Source organism: Triturus cristatus, chromosome 4_2, assembly GCF_964204655.1.
Source record: "Triturus cristatus chromosome 4_2, aTriCri1.1, whole genome shotgun sequence".
Taxonomy (NCBI): domain Eukaryota; kingdom Metazoa; phylum Chordata; class Amphibia; order Caudata; family Salamandridae; genus Triturus; species Triturus cristatus.
The window spans coordinates 556667099-556686849 of record NC_140586.1 but is presented as its reverse complement, the minus strand read 5'-3'; the positions used below and the strand labels follow the sequence as shown (position 1 = coordinate 556686849).

Sequence of the window (19751 nt, the reverse complement as noted above, 5' to 3'; positions counted from 1 at the left end):
CCCAACCAATAAATTCAGGGCCGAACCCAAATTTTGCCAACACGGCCCAAATATATGGCCACTCCAAAGTGTCGAACGCCATAGTAGCATCTAAAGATGCCAAGATGACCGGCTCACGTATAAATTCCGCTCTAGCCAGCACGCCGTGCAACCGCCTCAAATTTAGAGCGGTGTTCCGATGAGGTATGAAACTGGACTGATCCTGATGAATCAAGTCACCCACGACCCGAGCCAGTCGATTAGCCAATACCTTAGCCAGAATTTTGGGTTCTGCGTTCAGTAGCGAAATGGGCCTATAGGAGGCGCAGCGATCTCGCGGCTTCCCCTCTTTGTGTATCACAACTATGTTGGTGAGGCGTTGGTCAGGGGGGAGGAAGCCCGCCGCACGTGCCGCGGAAAACATGTCCCGAAGATGCGGCGCTATCTTATCAGGACGCAGCTTATATAGTTCGATGGGAAGACCATTAGGACCCACCGCTTTACCCGATGCGATCGAGCGAGTGGCCAGAGCGATCTCATCTGACGACAACTTCGCCTCCATCAATACTGCATCAGCCTCCGATAGGGTTGGCAATGCAATGTCTCTAAGCAACAGATGAGAATCCTCCTCCGAACGCACAGATACCGGAGAGTATACCCCGCGGAAATGAGCCGCGAAGCAGTCAACGATCTCCACCGGGTCAGTCACACGCACTCCATCCATTCTCTCCACAACGGGCACCACCCTGCTCGCTCTCTCCTTTCTTATCCAACCAAGCAATCAACTTTCCGGCCTTGTCCCCCACATCATACAGTCGTCCTTGCTGCTCTCTACTCATCCCTTTAGCGGCTTCCGTGACTAGGGCTCTATAATCTGATTGTTTGAGGCTGAGAACATGCACTTTCTCATCAGTAACTCCCCGCTCCAAGTCCTCCTCCATTTCAGCTATTTCAGTTTCCAGGCGAACCACCTCTGCTCTCTCGCACCTCTTAGCATGGGAGATAAGGGACAGGGCATGCCCCCTGATCACCACTTTATAAGCCTCCCATAGGGAGACGGCCGACGGCACCGACCCCACATTATCATTGAAGTAGTGATCAGTGGACTTGACCAGCTCCGCGCGGATCTTAGGGTTACGTAGATACCAGGGACTAATGGGTGCCACTCTCCCCTCTGCCCCAGGGACAACCTTCAGATGCAACCATATAGGGGAATGATCAGAAATACCTCGGGCTAAATGACGCACCTCCCCAATCATCCCAGCCTGGATCGCTGGCATAAGCATGTGATCAAGTCTCGAGAGACTCCCATGGGTCCCTGAGTGAAAGGTATACTGCGCCTGACCCGGGTGCATCAATCTCCAGCAATCTACAAGTCCCAAAGTGTCCAAAAAGCCACCCAACCAGGCCTGAGCCCTAGGGAGATCCCTGGGGGGGTGACGGTCCTCCAACCCGGAGACAACGGCATTAAAGTCACCCACCAACACCAAAACCCCCCCAGGGAGTCCCAGGACCAAACACCCCAAATCAGCAAATGTAGCCGTCTGCAACCCCGGAGGCACATACACAGCGACGAGCGAGATAGTCCTACCCTCCCATCTCCCCACCAGTGCCACATAGCGCCCCCTATCATCGTGAAGCACCTCATCAACTTCCAATGGGAGAGAGGCCCTAACCAAAATGCCCACTCCCCTAGAGCCAGAAGTGAAACCAGAGTGAGCGGCAAGGCGGTAGCCCCTCCTATTTAGGGCATGGAAGGAGTTCCCAATCAAATGTGTCTCCTGCAGAAAAACAATGTCGGGCGAAATCCGCTTCAAGAACTGCAACACCACCCCGCGCTTGATCCTGTCCCCAAGTCCATTCACATTCCACGAAAGGATTCTCAATCCCCTACCCCCCATCCCACTCCCGTGCATGATACCCACATCCCGGAAAGCACAACCCGGATAAGTCAGCAGAGAACTTCACATTGCCTTGCGAAACAAACAATCCCCAACAACCCCCCCCCCCCCACAATCCCCAAACCACAACTCCCCCCTCCCTGCACCCCTGCTTGAGCCCAAACAGCCCCCCCAACTTGCAGTGTGCCTGTCGCCCTAACACATACCACAAAAAGAACCCCAGAAGGAGGAAAGGACCCCAATAAGCTCCCCACAACCCCCGGGCATTTGGAGGGCATATTGTGCCAATCTAGGGTCCAGTTGAGCCAAGGTACAAAACGTCACCAGTTCAGTCCATCACCAGGAACCAAGTTCTAATCCTGCTCCACCAAATCCCGTCCGCTCTCCGCCATCCGACTGTCTCGATCCTGTCCCCGAGGCAGGGCATCCAACCAGTCTCCAACCGCCTCCGGCCGGTCGAAAAAGTGGGAACGACCCTGGAACTCAACCCGCAGCCTCGCCGGGAATAACATTGCATATTTCAGCTCCATGTCCCTCAAGCGCCGTTTGACACCCAAAAAACCCAGCCGTTGTTTCTGGACCGCTTGCGTGAAGTCCGGGTAAAAGCTGACATTGGAGTTCTCAAACTTCAGCGGCCCGGCAACCCTCGACGCCTGAAGGATAGCATCCCTATCCCGAAAGTTAAAGAGTCGGGCGATTATAGGCCGTGGGGGAGCACCCACCTTGGGCGCACCACCCGGAATCCTGTGGGCCCGCTCCACCGCAAAGAACTTGCTCAGTCCCTTAGGCGCGAGACGATTGGTCACCAGGTCCTCAACAAAGAGATCCGCAGCAGATTCCTCCGATCGTTCCGGCACTCCAATAATACGAACATTGTTCCGTCTAGCCCGGCTTTCAGAGTCCTCAAGTTGACGGTCCGTCAGATCACTGGCTAGCCTCCGTCTGCAGGGCGGCCACGTCCACAGTCAGACTCGACGCCGCTTGACTCAAGGAGTCGACCCGCTCGTTAGTTTTGGACAGGTCTGCCCTGACCAAATTCACATCGATCAGGACCGCGTCCAGTTTATGAGCCAGGGTATCAAACTGCTGACCCACAGCGGTCTTCATCTCCTCAATGGCGCCCATGACGTCCAGCAGGGTCAATTCCGACGATGGGCCGGAGACCTCCTTAGACCTCTCAGGAGATTTATGCGAGCCACCAGGGGATCCCTTTGCTTGCGCATATCGATCCATGTTATTGACCTGGGTATAGGCACCCCTCCGGGTTGACTTGGGTTTCGACTTGTCTCCGTCAAGTCTCGCCGCCATCGTCCGGAGGCCACCAAGGCCGGCACCCGCCCGCACCAGGAAAAAAGGGGACCAGGTAGCTAGTTCAATTGAGCACAGCCGTCGCCGACAGTCAGCCCATGTAGAATCCGAGAGTCAGGCCAGACACTTCGCCGTCCGCGCCCCTCTGAAACACCAGAGTCTCTCGGCCGCTATCAGAGAGCAAGCTTGAAAACGAAAGTGAAAGTGCAGGGTCCGTGGCAGGGCAAGCCCAGCCAGCCGCTGTTGTTCACTTCGTACCAGGGCACTTCACTAGCTCGAGATCGGGACCAAGGCAAGAGCAGGCCGCAAACTTCGGAGTGCAACCATTCCGGGTCCCGGCGTCCGATCTGAATTCGGAAAACGGGTGACACCTCATCTGCAAAAGCCCGTCAAATAAACCAGGATTAAGTCAGGATAGACGTGGGAGGTTGCGGAGGCCCTCGGGAGCCGTAAGCCTACGCGGCCATCTTGGTTGCGCGCTAGGCTCCTCCCAGGATTATCATTTTGAACTTGACCTTTCGGAGGAAGCGGTTGAGGGCATGGAGGTCTAGAATAGGATGCAGGCCTTTGTCCTTCTTGGGCACCAGAAAGTAGCAGGAATAGCAACCATGACCTACTTTTGGCGGAGGAACCCTTTCAATGACTCCTTTGGCCAAGAGAGCCGAAACTTCCTGGCAGAGAAGTGCCAAATGATCCTCTGACATGCAGTCTTAAGACGGTGGCATTGAGGGAGGGGTGGTCTCGAAGGGGAGGGAGTAACCCCTTCGGACTATTTGCAAAACCCACCTGTCCTACGTGATGGTTTGCCAGTGGGGGAGGTGATGGCGAATCCTGCCGCCCACTGGCTTCTGATGGCCCTGGAAGGTTGGGCTAGGAAGGTTTGGAGGCGGCTGCAGGGGTGGGAACGGTGGACTGGCCTGCCTGCTGGCCCCCAGACCCACGTTGCTGGGTCCCACGTCTGCGGCCATGCTGAGACTGGGTAGCTTGCGTGAACTGGTGGCTAGTCTGGGCTGGACGTGTTGGGGCGCTCCTTCCGTAGCCACGAAAGGGCCGAAAAGCAGATTGAGGTGGACGGGTCGTCACTGTGAGGCCCAAGGACCTGGCCGTAGCTCGAGAATTCTTAAAGCGCTCAAACGCCGAGTCTGCCTTGTCACCAAAAAAGCGACAGCCATCAAAGGGCATGTCCTGTAGGCTTGCCTGGACATCCCCCGAAGAGCCAGACGTCCTCAACCAGGTGTAGCGCCGAAGGGTTACCGACGTGGCAATCATTCTGCCCAGTAAGTCAGTGGTATCTAGCTCAAAGCAAATCATGAATTTGGCTGCGTCTCTCCCATCCACCACTGGTTGGGAGAGAACGGACCGGGCCTCTTCCGGGCACTGAGGAAGCACCTGCGCAACCTTAACCCAGATGGTATGGGAGTATCGGCCCAAGAGACATGAGGTATTCATGGACCGCAATGCCAAGCTGGAGGAAGAGAACATACGCTTCCAGAGATGATCCAGCCTCTTGGATTCCCTACCTGGGGGAGCAGAAGGGAATGCGCCCTTAGATAAAGAGGTTTGGACCACCAAGTTCTCTGGGGAAGGGTGTTAAGCGAGGAAAACTGTGTCTCCCGGAGCCGGGTAGTGGCGGCAGGCGATCATTCTTTCCACATGAGCCCCTGTGCTGGGCTTGGACCAGGTGCCCAGAAGGACGTCAGTGAGGGGTTCATTGAATGGCAAAAGGGGCTCATATGAAGTTGCCACCGGTTGAAGCACCTTGGTCAGGGGTTTAGTCCTGACTGCCACTGAAGGGAGCTGCAGGCCCAGGGCCTCAGCTGCCCTTCCCACCACCACCCCATAGGATGCTCCCTCCTCAGAAGCTAAGGTAGGGGGAGAAAGCATGCCATGGTCAGGAGAAGTGTTCAGACCACTGGCGTCGCCCAGATCCTCTCTCCAGTCCAGCTCGTCTAGCTGGTCTGCTAAAGGGTCAGAAGGCCCCTCCCAATGCTCATCACTACCTTCAGAGCGATAGGGAAACCAAGGATGAACAGGGGAACAAAACTACCCTCCGGCGTCAGATTCAACGTCGCCCGACGTTGATCCGGCTCCATGTCTATCTCGGGGGTGAAGATGGGGACAGCAGGGAAGGTCGAGTAAGTTTCCACGCCGGGATCCACGGGGATCCTCCGGCACCAGGGCTGCCGGAATAGAAGGTCCTAGACCCCCGACCGGCTCTGAAGGGCCTGAAGGCACTCCGGCAGAGTCAGGCTGCCTGAAGATGGAGTGGAGGGCTTCGTAAAATGCACGAAGCCGGGCAGGGGACGTTCCGGCTCCCGGAAAGGGAGGGAGGCGCAGAGTCGTCCCAGAAGGAGGCACTGAAGACAGAGCCTTTTTAGAGACGAGGCTCCGGGTCCCGCGTCGCATCAGCCGATCAACGGGGAGAAGGCGAAGAGTGACGGTGCTTTTTCGCCTTCTTCTTGTGCTTGGACTTAACCGACGATCTGGACGACTTGGAGTACGAGGAGGTGTGGGGGCTCCGCAACTGGTCTTGAGACCTTTTTCTTCTCGAGCGAGACCGAAGTGGAGCCGACTGCCGGGCCTCCAAGAGCATTTGGGACCATAAAGACTTGGGAATCATGGCCCAATAGTCGCAGAACGTCTTCTGGTCGTGGTCGCGCTCTAGGCACCAGAGCCACACCAGTTGCGGGTCCGTCACAGACATCAGTTTGTGACAGGCCTCGCAAGGCTTGAAGCTGGTTGATCAATGGGACATCCCTCGACAAAAGTTGAAAAAAGCTTTGTCAAAACTTGACTAAAGGGGTAGCTCTCTCCAGATCTGCGCTAGGCTGGCGCGAAAAAAGAAAGAACTGATATCAGCGCGTAGGGGTGGCGTCTATATAGACACAGCGATGTCATCCCGGTGAACACGACGACTGACGCGGAGTCGACTGACGTCACCTACTGACGCGCAGGGGTACAGCTGAGATAAAATTCTCCAGATCCAGTCTGACACCTGGGGGTCATTCTGAGATAAGGAATCTATAACTAAGTCTCTTTCAGATATGATGCGTTACACACATACTTTTATATCGGATCTAGAAAACCTAGGTTGACTACCTGTGCACCAGGAAAGCACAACAAAATTAGTTGCAGCATTCTTATTTAAGAAAATGTATTTATACTACCAATAAAAACAGGTGTTGTGCTATTGGTGCCATATCTGTACCAATACTACCTGACCAGAAAAAATGATAATAACTCATTGACCGTGAACTTCAGCAAAAGGAATGCCATCCTTCTTGGCATTTGTTTGTCAAAGAGAGTACATTGCGCAGTCGTATGTACCGTAAACTCACTGTATGCATCCGTTTACTCTATGCAGCCTGCTCACATCCTCAGAACCAGAAGCAAGCATTCCATTTGGAAAGATTTCAAAAGCATAAAAATAACTTCTCATGGATACTACTAACCATAGATTCCTCAACCTTGTGAATATTCCCCATGCATTAGACTGGATCCGAAACCTTTTCAGCAGTACCTCTGCGGCAGGTAGCTGGTGTAATGTGGCTCTGTGCCAACATCGTTCTGCTCCGGAAGTGATGTAAGGAGCAGCATATAAGGTGCAAATGTGCACTGATGTCAGTTCCTTTCTTTCCGCGCCACCAAACAGGGACCCGTAGCTACCCTCTTTTCTCTTATGATACAATTTTATCCCAAACCCAAAAATTACCAGTGTGCAAGGGAAATATCACCCCCTAAGACTACAGAGTTTAAGGTTTGCAGGGACTGTTGTAAACAGAAGTCTGAGACAGATTCCTATGAGGTATATCTTTGATACTTGGGATCAGAACGAGACTCCAAGGTCTATAGAGTAATTCCCAAGGAAGATCAACATCACTGTCCAAGTCACTGGGTAAGTCAAAAAAGAAGCTCGCGAAGTCCAAGTGGAACTCTGCCCCTTCCTGCCTATCTCAAACTCTAGAGAAGGCACAAGGGCCCCAATATGCCTCTCGGTCGGGGGCGATAGCCAGCGAATAAGATAGCTGTCTATGTAGTGAGTTCTGCAGGCCCGCGGAATAAATAGCTGCATCTCTACCGAAACAAGCCAGCAAAGCGCTTCTCTTCAGTGGGTTCATGTGGTGCTAGATTGTTTGGTGCTGCACCTTTCCGTTTGCTGTGCCTGTGGAGCATGGATGAAGTGGATTTTGGGCCTGCGGTGAAGGACTGCATTCCCTGTCAACTGGGTGCAGTTGCAGCCCAATTCCTGCTTGGGCATGGCCTGTGCCAACTCTGGACCTGTCGGGGTCGCTGACTACTATTTGTGGCAGAGTCCACCAGGATGCACAGAAATGGGCGGTCTATCAACAGCAGAGGAGGCTGGACCAGGTGGTGGGACCAGTCGGGGAATTTCTGTACACCGGAGCCTGGAGCTGGAGACAGCCAAGCGGAAACCCGTGCTGCTGTCAGCAGTCCCGGTGTCGATTACAGACTAGTCGGCTAAAGCTAGGTAAGAGGCTTTCGGTGGGGGCCTGGATGGGGACTCTCATTGCCAAAGGGGCGGGGAGCTGGCTGCGCACGGTAGCACTTGCTGGCTGATCCCCTCCGTCCTGGGCCTAGGCCGTCTTTATACTCTGCTTGAGGGGTGGATCGGGGCTATGTGCCAATGACGACTGCACTGCTGCCCAGATAGAATGGAGGTCTAATCCATCTGCTTCCACTCCTGCCGATCTGCTAATCTCTCAAGGATAAATCTACACACCTAGAACGCGTACATGGCACTCAGGGAGGAGAGGGGTCCCTGGCACTTCATGCCAAGACTACTCTGGAATTCTGGGATCATCATTACCTCTGCTGACACCCCCCCCCCCCCCCACTCCTACCCTGCCCCCCCCCCAATCCCCTCAGTGATCCTCTGCTTCTTCTTGAAACCAGTGGCTAAATTGGAGTTAGGGGGTACAACAACACCGCTCTATGCCTCACTCGCCAGACTGCGTGCTATTGTACCTCATATATAGGAAGTTTTATGTCATCTGCTCCCTAAACAGTGCAATAACTAGAGTGTGCAGTCTTCGACTGCAGTAGGCCCCGACTGGCTAACAGCACTACGTACACATGCTAGTTGGACGGCATGGGGAAAGTGGAGCAGAAATCAGGTAAGCTACACTTCGACGGGAGGCCGGTTGTGACACAAACTGAGAACCAGCAGCCTATACCTCCTGCAACCTCTGAAGAGGACATTGACACCCTTCTCCGTGATATGCAGAAGGGTTTAATGTCCTTAGGTGGGCACAATTAGATGAATCGGCTCTGGCTCCTGCTTTGACTACTGTTATTTCCAGGCCTATTGTTCACACACATAGGGTGACTTTTGTGAGGCCTGCAACATGGCCAATCTGCATGCGAGATTGAGAGTGGATACATATGGTCATGTTGCAAAAAGTGTGGGTCAACACATTGTGTGTTTGTGTTTTAGCATGAGGCCCTTTCATTGGTTTGGTTGGCAGTCACTCTAAGGGTCTTGAAAAAGCAGTGCTGTCTTCTTTAAAGTGCATACATGCTCTAAACGATGTGCTGGGCAGAGCTTCACTTTGGAGATCTACTTCAAAGGTAGTGACGAGCTACCAGTAGCTCCCGAGCTACTTGTTGGAGACCCATGTGTTAGATGAAGGCTTGAAAGACTCAGTAGGGTCAGTAGGGATTCAGTAAAACACGATAGTGGCTCAACTCTAGCAGAAATACTTGACAGGTAATGGTAACATGGGATTAATATTGCTTTTTTCCAAGAAACAGGCCATGTCAGCCACAGCACATATTATGCTTCAGATTTATAATAGTCTTGTAGTGTCATAACTTGGATACACAAGTAGCTCAGCTTTACATGGCCAATGAGAACAGAGGGTGCGTCAGAGTAACAGGTTACTCAGTAAGATGCTTCATTACATTCACAAAAGACACAATTGATGGGCGAATGCAGAACAAATCAAAACATTCACCCCCAGTCAAGAGATCTGGGTTAAATCCATCAGTGTCTGAAAGGTGTCAGCACTCGTCCATCATCTCCTTGCGTTTGCTTCATTACATTAACAAACACTTATACTTCAAAGGGAGTCAAACTCAAATTTCATACTGAGGTCATGAAAGCCTAAAATAAGCACTTGGAAGGACATATTGTTTGGAGATGCAAATCTGATACTAACCTAGGAACGATCCTGAACTGACTGAGTACTGTCCGCATATAGCTAACAATCAGTTTCAGAGGTGCATTATCTGATGTCTTCCATGGTTTGGTACATTCACGGTAAAGGAGGCTTTGGAGTGAAGAGAGAAAAGGAAAGCAGACGGAAGAAGAAGACAATGTGGCACACTCAGGCGGGAAAAGAAAAGTGGGCAGTGTATATAGATGAGATGAAGTGAGACAGGGAGGTACACAGAAGGCAGATGAACAAGATCAGGAAATGTAAGGCAGAGCAGGGAGGGGTACCAGGTGACAGAAGATCTGAAGCAGTTTGATTAAATTGACTGATAGTAGTAGCTTTAACAAGCAAGAATGGTGATGTTCACTATTATTGATTTACGCTGAAGTTAAATGGTGGCGATATGTGGAATACACAGATGATGGGGGAACAACACACAGGAAATTAGGGTCAATGGGTTACATGATAGGAACCTTACCGCTGAGCTCTGATCACAGCCAGGTTTGCCGTGGGTGAATTAGAACAGCAAGTGGGTGTACCATTTCACATACAATTTTGCAATATGGGACAGTAAGGCAAATGGTACTCTTACATAACATGAGGTGGAGATTTGAAAAGCATTAATGAGACTTCTCTTCACATATACAAAAAATAATTAAGCTTCAAGATAATTCATAGAGCCTGTAAGACACGGAGTGAAGTTACCAAGGGTACAGAGTGTAAAAAGCAGAAAGCTAAAACAAGATTCCGGATGCGTGCCAACGTCACAAACATTGAAAATAGAATCAAGACAAAGATGCTAGCACTAAATGGTTGAGCAGATTCTGGTGGAGTTCAACATGCTCCTACTTGGGGAAATTGAATGACTACACCTGATGGGGACCTATGAATGAACGTTCCGTGAGCATCTTCATCAACACTACAAAACTACCCTGGAAACATATGCAAATATCACAAGAGCGGTAACCTCAATACAAAGAAAGGGACTCGCTATCTGGAGCGCAGATCTCCTGTTTTTTAACGGGCTCTCACTCACATCTTTCTATGTGACAAGCTTCATCATCGCGGCCTCAAGCAGTGCATTTTTACAGTACTGGGTGGGCTCAACCTCTCTTGTGGGGCACGCTCTTTGCTGTTACCTGCAGATTCAGTCAAGGGGACCTGAACAAAGGAAATTAAAAATGGCTAAGGAAGTTGGCTTGTGCAGTCTATGGAGTGCTTAATGGCTTCCCCACCCCCAGTTCGCCATAGATGCCCCAGCCCTGCTTTCATTGGTGCCATGGGTGCTCTCCATTTTAAAATTCAGATTTCACAAATGAGCAACCAAAGGCATTTTTAATTTCCCTTCTTCCAGTCCCCTTGACTAAATCTGCAGGTAACAGCAAAAGGTGCTCCACGCACAAGAGGAGTTGAACCCACCCGTTACTGTAAAAATGTACCAGGTGAGGCAGATGAAGCAAGCCATTTAGAAATATGTAAGTGAGAGCCCGTTAAAAAACAGGAATTCTGCCCTCCAGATACCAAGTCCCCTTTCTTTGTATTGAGGTTACCTCTCTTATGAGATCTGAGTTATTCCGTGGGGGGGGATTCGAGGTAGCTCTCCCTTTCCCTCTTTCCCTTCAGTGATTTGCTGGAAATATATGCCCCAGCTATGTATCATAGAACACTACACTGATCCCAGAAGCTCTGTAGCAACATCTGACTGCATGATGAAGGACTAACATGACTACTGTGTAGTTGTGAAGCCATACATTTCTCCAAGTTAGCCACCATGTGTGCGGCAACCGCTTGACCAGGGTCAAAAAGGAACAGCTCCCATATAGGTGGTTCAGATCAATATAGGATTCATATGTGGCACAACCACTGACATGGCTACACATAATAACTACTCTTATTTTTGAACCCCACTCCCCGTCCAAGACATTCCCTGCACCACCACCTTTTTTTCAACTCCCCCAAAGTAGGGACACAATTTCTGATTTTCCATAGTACCTACTTCAGAATACAGAGGAGCACTTTAAAAAAGAAATCCCATCCACCTAAGTATAACAATGGCAACATGCAAAGCTTAAAACTAAGTCTATCAACTACGGAACTGCAAAGAACACAGAGAAAGAAAACAAAATCTATTTACGCCTTTAAGCGATTAGACTGCAACATACAGAGATTTGCCATGCACGATGGACAGTAAAAACTGCTGTCAGGTACACAGTATTCGAGTTATACTATAGGGGGTTGCTGGTGTGCAAAAGTGTTTGGTTTTTTAGAAACCACCTAAATTATCTTGGGATGCCCAAGCACATTATGCAGACTAACTAGACTAGACCTAATGCCTTACATCTACGGTCAAGGACTCAAACAGTATTTTAACGGGTTTGCTTTTTAACTCATACTTACTTCATTTTCAGGCATCAGATCAACACCTTTGCCTTCTAGATGGTCTACTTCTTCTGGCAAAATATATTTTCCTTTCAAATACTCTCGAACCCGAAGGTCTAGGAGTTCAGTTTCTTCTTTCAGTTTTTCATAGCTGGGCAGCTGGTTCACTGCAGTTTCGGACTTCTGGAAGGGCAAAGATTCATCTAAACTGTTGTGGCACACGGTATGGGAAAGGTCTTCAGAGTGGGCAGGGTTAGCTGCATCTAGGTCCAGGTCATCCTCGTCAAGCTCCTCTGTTTTACCCTCGATGACCACAGGAGGTTCTGGAGCAGTAGAGCTGGAGCCGTACAGAAATGTCAATGTATCATCTGTCCTCCACTCCATTAGAGTTTGCAACAGCGGTTCTAACATGGTTTGTTTAGCAGCAACAGGATCAACATGCAAAGGCAAGACAGGTTTGAATTGCTGCTTAGATTTATTAAGTAGTCTTCTAAGTTGCTCAGCACCTTTTTTGCTAACTCCTTGCGATGTTACTTGAGAACCTAAACAATTATCATCAGGGGTGTTTCTAATCACTGACGGCCTTGGTGCATGATCAACTGCAGCAACAGAGGAGAGTTCCTGTTCACAACTAGAACGATGTATTTGTTCTTGTTCATCTACTATACTGTTGCACACTTGTTCAGAGTTTTTTTGCTTCAGCTCCTCAAAATTGCTTTTGTTAATTTTTTCACAGTTTGATTGGTTTGTGTCCTCTACATTGCTTTTCCACACTTGTTCAGAGTTTCCTTGGTCTCGTTCTTCTAGACTGCATTTATCCAGTTGTTCTACAACTTTGAGCACCTTCTTTTCTATGTCATTTACTCCGGTGTTCACTTTCCGGGACGGTCTCTTATGTGATATGGTGATGCCACGGAACTGTTGCTCTAGGTTGGTTGTACTAGCTTGCTTCCCAGAGACAACCGCTGAAACAAATTCCTGGTCAGGGGTAGCGCTACCATCACTTTCAGAGTCTGAGCAACTGGGGTCACTCTGACTTGCTGCTATATCAGGATTTTCAATATCGGCTGGGTTAATGGGTTTATCCAATAACTGAACCTCTAATCCAGATGGTCCACTGAAATAAAAAAAAAATAAAAAAAAATTCTATAAGAAGTTGAAAACATGGTTAACAAAATATTACAGGCAAGAGAAAGTATGATGTGCACTTTGTACATTTTTGCCTGTGAGTGGATTATAGATCTGCTGTAACAGTATAGGCCATGAGTCATTATTTACTAGTGTGGGAAAGTTAAAATGTACTTCTACCCCCATACTCGATTTTTTGACCCCCAGCTCAGGTTTGGGATTTTAAGATCTGATTAAACTGTGCTGTCGGTGGAGGTAAGTCAGTTACATTTCATTGAGTGATGGCATGTTCTTTGAATTTCTCTCGGTGTCTTCCACAGCCAAACTAATGTCTGTTGCTGTTTCACCCCGCACTGCTGTCCACTGTTATCTACTTTACATACTGCTTCCTCTTCAAGCAGATCTTTTCGTATTACTTTGATCTGGACAACTATTCAAAATTACAAGTTGTGGGTGATTGGAACCTGCACTGGAACAATTCATCTCATGCACTCCTGAAGGCTCTGAACGAATTGTAAACTCCTTCATCAAGCTGTCCCAGACAGAAACACTTGTAACAACCTTGGCCTGGTTATTGGCTGCAGTCCTGATTCTGTTCCCCACCTATCAAATACAGCTAGATGTATTACTTTTTCATCTTGTCTACTGGCACCATCATTCCTGTTTATTGCTAAAAGAAAGCTAGATTGCTGTGGCTTGAAAAAGATTTTTCAAAACGCTTCTTTCACCGTTCAGCAAAGCCTTTCTATTTCTCTTTATATTAATAAGATTTCTTATTATGAATTTGCTTGTGCTATATTGTAGTGACGCGGTTTGCCATTAGGGATGATGCTGCTCCCTCAGTATTAATGTGTGCCAATGTTAAACCACATTCAGCTTCATGATACTCAACTGTTATAAATGAGCTGTACAACCATATGTGAAAAACCTTCATTTACACCCGTGATGCTGATCTTTTGGTTGATCACAAAGCTAAAATCTCAGGTTATAAGGAGCATCTGAAGCAGTTAAAAACCTCCCATTTGTCAATGTCAGATTGTGGTGGCTTAGAATCACTGTGGGAGCTATGTTTGATTATCAAGCACTTCTAGAACTCAATTTCTCCGTCTCCGCTCCCCAGTTTCTCAATCAACAAGATTAATAGTCTACCAAGGGGGAATTTTCAGTTACTTGAAAATGAATCTCTGCTTGCTTTCTGCTCTACTTCTTCATTTTTCAGATCTGCCTTCCTCCTCATCTGCTGACCAGCCCTCAATACCAGCACTTGCATAATGTCTCCTGCACACAATATCGGCAATTACTATCAGTCACCCAAACCTCTGCATCCCAAGATATCTCAACACCTGGTTTGACAAACCAGCACTACATCACACATCTAGCCTCCTAACTAACTTTGAATTACTGGACTTCCATCAACTATTCAAACCATACACTGCCCACACTGCGCTTCTTCCAGCCTCAACTGTAATTCAAACCATAGATTTCATCAAGTCTATAGACTTAGCAGGCTCTCCTGTGAACCTCTGCCGCCCTACATATGTATACAAAATCATTCTTCAATAATCCTCTGCAGCTAGAGCAGTGAGAGCAATCATCAATTCATCCATGAACTAAAAACACCCTCCAGTAAATCTATGCCAAAAACCAGACACCCTAAATCAAATTTATACTAACGAAACAGGGACTTCATCTATCAGGTCTAATATTCAATGCTCAATTTGGCGGTAAGCTCATTGAAGCTATGGTGCAGAGACAGTAACGCTTCAGGTGGTGAATCAGAGGGAATCGTGAAGCGCTACTCACCGGTGAGGGTCTCAAGGCGCGGAGTAATAGCTGCTCCGGTCGAAGAGCCAGGTCTTGAGTGTCTTCCTGAAGGTGTTCAGGGAGGGGGCATGTCTGATGTCGACCAGGAGCTCGTTCCAGGTCTTACCCGCTATGTGGGAGAAAGCTCTTCCACCGGTCCAGGCTTTGCGGATGCACAGGGTTTCAGCGAGGGCAAGGTTGGCGGATCGGAGGCTTCTCTTGGGTACGTGGAAGGTGATTCTCTTGTTAGGGTATTTGGGTCCGGTGTTGTGGAGGCATTTGTAGGCGTGTATGATTATCTTGAAAGTGACTCTTCTCTACAGGGAGCCAGTGGAGGTTGCGCAGGTGTTGGGTGAAGTGTTCCTGTCGGGGGATGCAGAGGACGAGTCTGGCTGCGGTCTTTTGTACGGTCTGTAGTTTGTGGATCAGATTCTTGTTGATCCCGGCGTAGAGGGTGTTTCCATAGTACAGTCTACTGGTTATGAGTGCATCTTCCTTGATTCTGGGGTGATTATTTTGAAGGTCTTCCAGAGGATGCGTAGGGTGTTGAAGCAGCTGGAGATGAAGGCGTTGACATGTCGGATCATGGAAAGGGAGGCGTCGAGTACGATGCCGAAGTTTTGGGTGTGGAGCGTGGGTGTAGGCGGGCTGCCGAGGGCGGTGGGCCACCAGGTGTTGTCCCATGCGGAGGGTGAGGGTCCGAGGATGAGCACTTCTGTCTTCTCCGAGTTGAGCTTCAGGCAGCTGTTGCTCATCCACGATGCAACGTCCTTCATTGCTTCCTGGAAGTTGAATCTGGTGGTGACGGGGTCCTTGGTGAGGGAGAGGATTAGCTGGGTGTCGTCTGCATAGGATACTATGCTGAGGCCGTGGTGTCTGACGATGGCGGAGAGGGGGTGCCATGTAGATGTTGAAGAGTGTGGGGCTGAGTGATGGTCCTTGGGGTACTGCGCAGTTGATTTCCGTGGGTTCAGAGAGGAAGGGTGGTAGTCTTGGGTTCTGCCGGTGAGGAAGGAGCTGATCCATTTGAGGGCGGTTCCCTGTATGCGGGCGTCGTGGAGTTTGGCGGTGAGTGTGCGGTGATAGACTGTGTTGAACACAGCAGAGAGGTCGAGTAGGATCAGCGCAGCAGTATGTCCTTGGTCAAGGAGGGTGCGGATGTCGTCTGTGGCGGCGAGTAGAGCGGTCTCGGTGCTGTGGTTGCTTCGGAGTCCGGATTGGGAGGGGCTCGAGGATGGAGTTTTTCTTTAATGAATGTTGTTAGCTGGGCATTGACAAGCTTCTCTGTGACTTTGGCTGCGAAAGGGAGGAGGGAGATGGGTTGGTAGTTCGTAAGGTTCGTAGGGTCTGCTGACTGTTTCTTGAGCAGGGGTCTGACTTCTAAGCATTTCCGCTCGTCAGGGAAGGTGCCGGTCTTGAAGGCGGAGTTGATGGTGCATTGTAGTTCGGGAGCGATGGTGGTGGCGCCTCTGTGGTAGATGTGCGGTGGGCAGGGGTCCATGGGGGCTCCTGAGTGGATGCCTTTCATGGTCAAGTGGTGCCCTCAGTGGTGGCTGGGGTCCAGGAGGAGATGGTAGGTCCATTGGCGTTGCTGGAGAGGGTGGTGGTTTCGGTGTCAGGTGTTTGGTCGTTGAAATGGTCGTAGAAGGCCCTTGGTTTTAAGATGGAAGTAGGATCCGAGCTTGTCGCAGAGGTCCTGAGAGGGGGTAATGTCCGTGGTTTCACTGTGGGGCTTGGTGAATTCCTGGATGATGCTGAAGTGTTCCTTGGAGTTGCTGGAGTGGGCGATGATCTTGTTTCAGATGAAGGTCCTTTTGGCGGATCTGATGCATTGGTGGTATTCTGTCATAGCGGTTTCGTAGGTGGTGTGTTCTTCTGGGGTTTTGCTGTTTCGCCAGTTCTTCTCGAGTCGTCTGCAGGTGCGTCTGGATTCTTGGAGGTCGGTGGTGAACCAGGGGTCCTTCCTGGGGCGCTGTCTATTTTGCGTAGGGGTGCAAGTTCGTCCGCGCAGTTGGAGATCCATGTGTTAGAGTTCCTTGGCTGCGAGGTTGGCGTCGGTCGAGGTGGTGGAGGCGTCGTGGTTGAGGGTGTGTTTGAGCTCAGGGGCATAACACAGGCCCCCACAGCCCCCAAGCTCCAGGGGGCCCCCTCAGCACAGCACTCTGGCCGGAGAGCTCCTGATTGAGCCCAGAGAGGTCCCCCTCGACGTACCTTGCAGGGAGGCCCCCTCAAGTTTCGTTTCGCCAGTGGTTGAGCTGCTCCTCCGTGATTTTGCTCCTTGGTGGGGGCACGTTGACGATTTGGGGGCGGTGGGTTTGTCGACGTTGAAGTGTACGCAGTGGTGGTCCATCCAGGGGGGTTGCCTGGTGTGGCTGAAGTAGATATTGTTAGCTCCTGCAAAGATGGGGTCGAGGGTGTGTCCTGCCTTGTGGGTTGGCGTGGTGACGAGCTGTTTCAGGCCGATGTTGGCGAGGTTGTCCAGGAGGGTGGTGGAGTTGGAGTCGATAGGGTTGTCAAGGTGGAAGTTCAGGTCTCCCATAAGTATGTAGTCCATGGAGGCGATGGCATGGGGTGCGATGAGGTTGGCGATGATAGCTGCAAACAAGGTGCAATGTCCGTGGGGTCCCTATAGGCGAGGGTGCTGCGAAGAGTGGTTCTCAGGCTTATCTGTATCTGGAAGTGAAGGTGCTCGGTGGTGGAGAGGGGTCATTTGTGGTAGAGGTGGTGAGTCGGAGAGAGCTCTAGTGTGCAATGGCGAGTCATCCTCCTGGCGGTTGGGGCAGTCTTACCTCTGGATCTTGTATCCGTCAGGGATGGCAGAGGCGATGTCGGATGCGGAGGCTGCGTTGGTCCACGTCTCTGTAAAGAAGGTGACGTCTGGTGAAAGAGTGTCGAGGAGGTTCCAGATTTCAATGGTAGGTCTGTGCAGGGAGCGCATGTTGAGAAGGATGCACCTCAGGGTTTCGGGGGTTTTGGCGTTCGGCGTGGGGGTGGTATTGAAGGTCTGGCGGCTGGCGAACTGGCAGTGAGTGGTGCTTGGTGTGGCCAGCTGGCAGTTGTTTTTTCTTTCGGGGTAGAAAGCAGGGAGGGTAGTTGCGTCGTAGGGGCAGGTGGTTGGAGATCCAGGGTTCCTGGCGCTGGTCGCGGGCACACACGGGCTTGCCTTTGGCGCGGTCTCACAGCGGCCGCCATTAAATAGGGGAGGTGGGAGGGAAAGAGCAGCTGGGAGGCGGGGCGTGTCAGGGGGGAGGGGCCGCGGGGGCAGCAGCAGCAGGGAAAAGGGCAGCGGAAGCAGGGCACGAGTGAAAGGCACAGCGCATGGAACAACGGGCACGAAAATAAGGCAGGGCAGGGGCACGGAAAAATAAGGCACAAAAAACAATTGAGCAACAACAAATTAAGCGACACACAATACCTGACAGGGACCGGCAAAGAGCGTACTTGAACCCGGCTGATCAGGACAGAGGTCTTACGACAGAGAGGGCGCACCAGCGGAGCTGCAGGGGTGAGAGCAGGTCCCTTACCAGGAGGTCAGAGGTCTTAATGTCATGTGCTGGGTGAGAGGAAACCTGTCTGCTGACAAGATCACTCATTAGGTGCACCTCTCCACCCTTTTTGCTCACCTGGGATTGGTGAAATTATCTCGAACTTGCTCTCCTCGTTCCATTGCACAGATGGATATCTTGGGGGCTGATCAACTCCCTATGTTCCCTAGAGTTCTCGAGAGCTCAATCTTGGAGCTTGAGAAGCTGGAGCATGGCTCGTGCTAGCTCATACTGCCCAGTTTGTAATTACTGAGTGGCTATTCTATATAAATCAAAACGTAAGTGATTTTCACTGTCACACTAGCCTAGGTCATTACTAGACTGGATGAAGGAAAGATGTCTTGGTCTTTCTGCTTCTACCTTGACCTCCCTCCTGCAATGCAGTCACATTTGGTGATGGTACAAAGAAATTGGGCATGCTGTCCTCACCAAGACACAGCCCACACAGCGCCTCTTCAACACCTTGACAGTAAGGGAAAACAATGATTTGGTCAAACCTATAAACTCTGCAGTATCTCCCATGGACCCCTACCCACACAAGTATACAAAATAATTCTTGAAGAAACCTCTGCTGCCATAACAGCCAGACCAAGATATAATTCAACCTTATCAGTAGGAAAATTCCTGAAGAACTAAAAACATCCTAAATCAACTCTATACTAAAGAAAGGGGGACTAGCTCAGTCAGAGGCAACATTCAACAAACTGACATCCTAAGGTCCCTTCTTAGGTATGCTCAATATAAAGGTGACAGTCTCGCGAATCTCAGGCTTCATTGAGCAACACAAACTCTTCCCTGACAGACATATGGGTTTTAGATCAGGAAGAAGCATGGAATCGGCATTAACCTCCATCTGAGGTGAACTCAAGTACTGCCACATACAAATGAATTTGCAGTCCTACTACCACATGACCATAGGCGCACAGGCGCACTCAACTCAGTTGACAACCAAATACTATTACAGACGCTAAACAGCATCAGAATTGAAGGTATTACCTTCAATTGGAAAAAATCCTACCTCACTGACAGGCCCCCAAGACTATACAATTTTCCCCATTCTGCTTGGTGTCATTAACCTCGAAGGAACAGTACCACTCCTGTTCAATGCATATCTGTCCCCACTGCTTGACTCTGTCAAGTCATTAAAGCTCACTTCCCTACGCTGATGATACTCACATCATCTTAAAACTTGCAATACGATTGGAGGTAATGACCTCTGGCCTAGTTGACTGTCTTATTAACCGAACAATGGAGGCTAAATAATAACCTTCAAATTAACTCTGCAAAAACAGAAATTCTCATTTGCAACAGATGGCGGCACTATAAGCGCCTATCTGTAGGTCCACCTGGATTAGGAAAGCCATCAATGACATGAAAGGCGGTGAAAAACCTAAGCATGGACATTAACTCCATTGAAAACAATAGAGAGGCCTTCTTCGCAATGAGAATACTATAACACATCTTCGATTCGCTAAGCCTAGGACACAGGATGCCGGCATCAACAGTAACTAATGTCATCACAGCTTGAAAAC

At 50.0% G+C, this 19751-nt stretch overlaps 1 protein-coding gene across 3 annotated transcripts in view; it reads right to left on the bottom strand.

The window, feature by feature from the left end:
• Window positions 1-19751, bottom strand: part of RPAP2 (RNA polymerase II associated protein 2) — a 583455-nt gene that overhangs the window by 392354 nt on the left and 171350 nt on the right. For all 3 annotated transcript variants that reach the window (XM_085602183.1, XM_085602184.1, XM_085602185.1), the window contains exon 8: window positions 11762-12860. In XM_085602183.1, coding sequence (XP_085458309.1) covers window positions 11762-12860 — 1099 coding nt within the window. The remainder of the gene's footprint in view (window positions 1-11761; window positions 12861-19751) is intronic.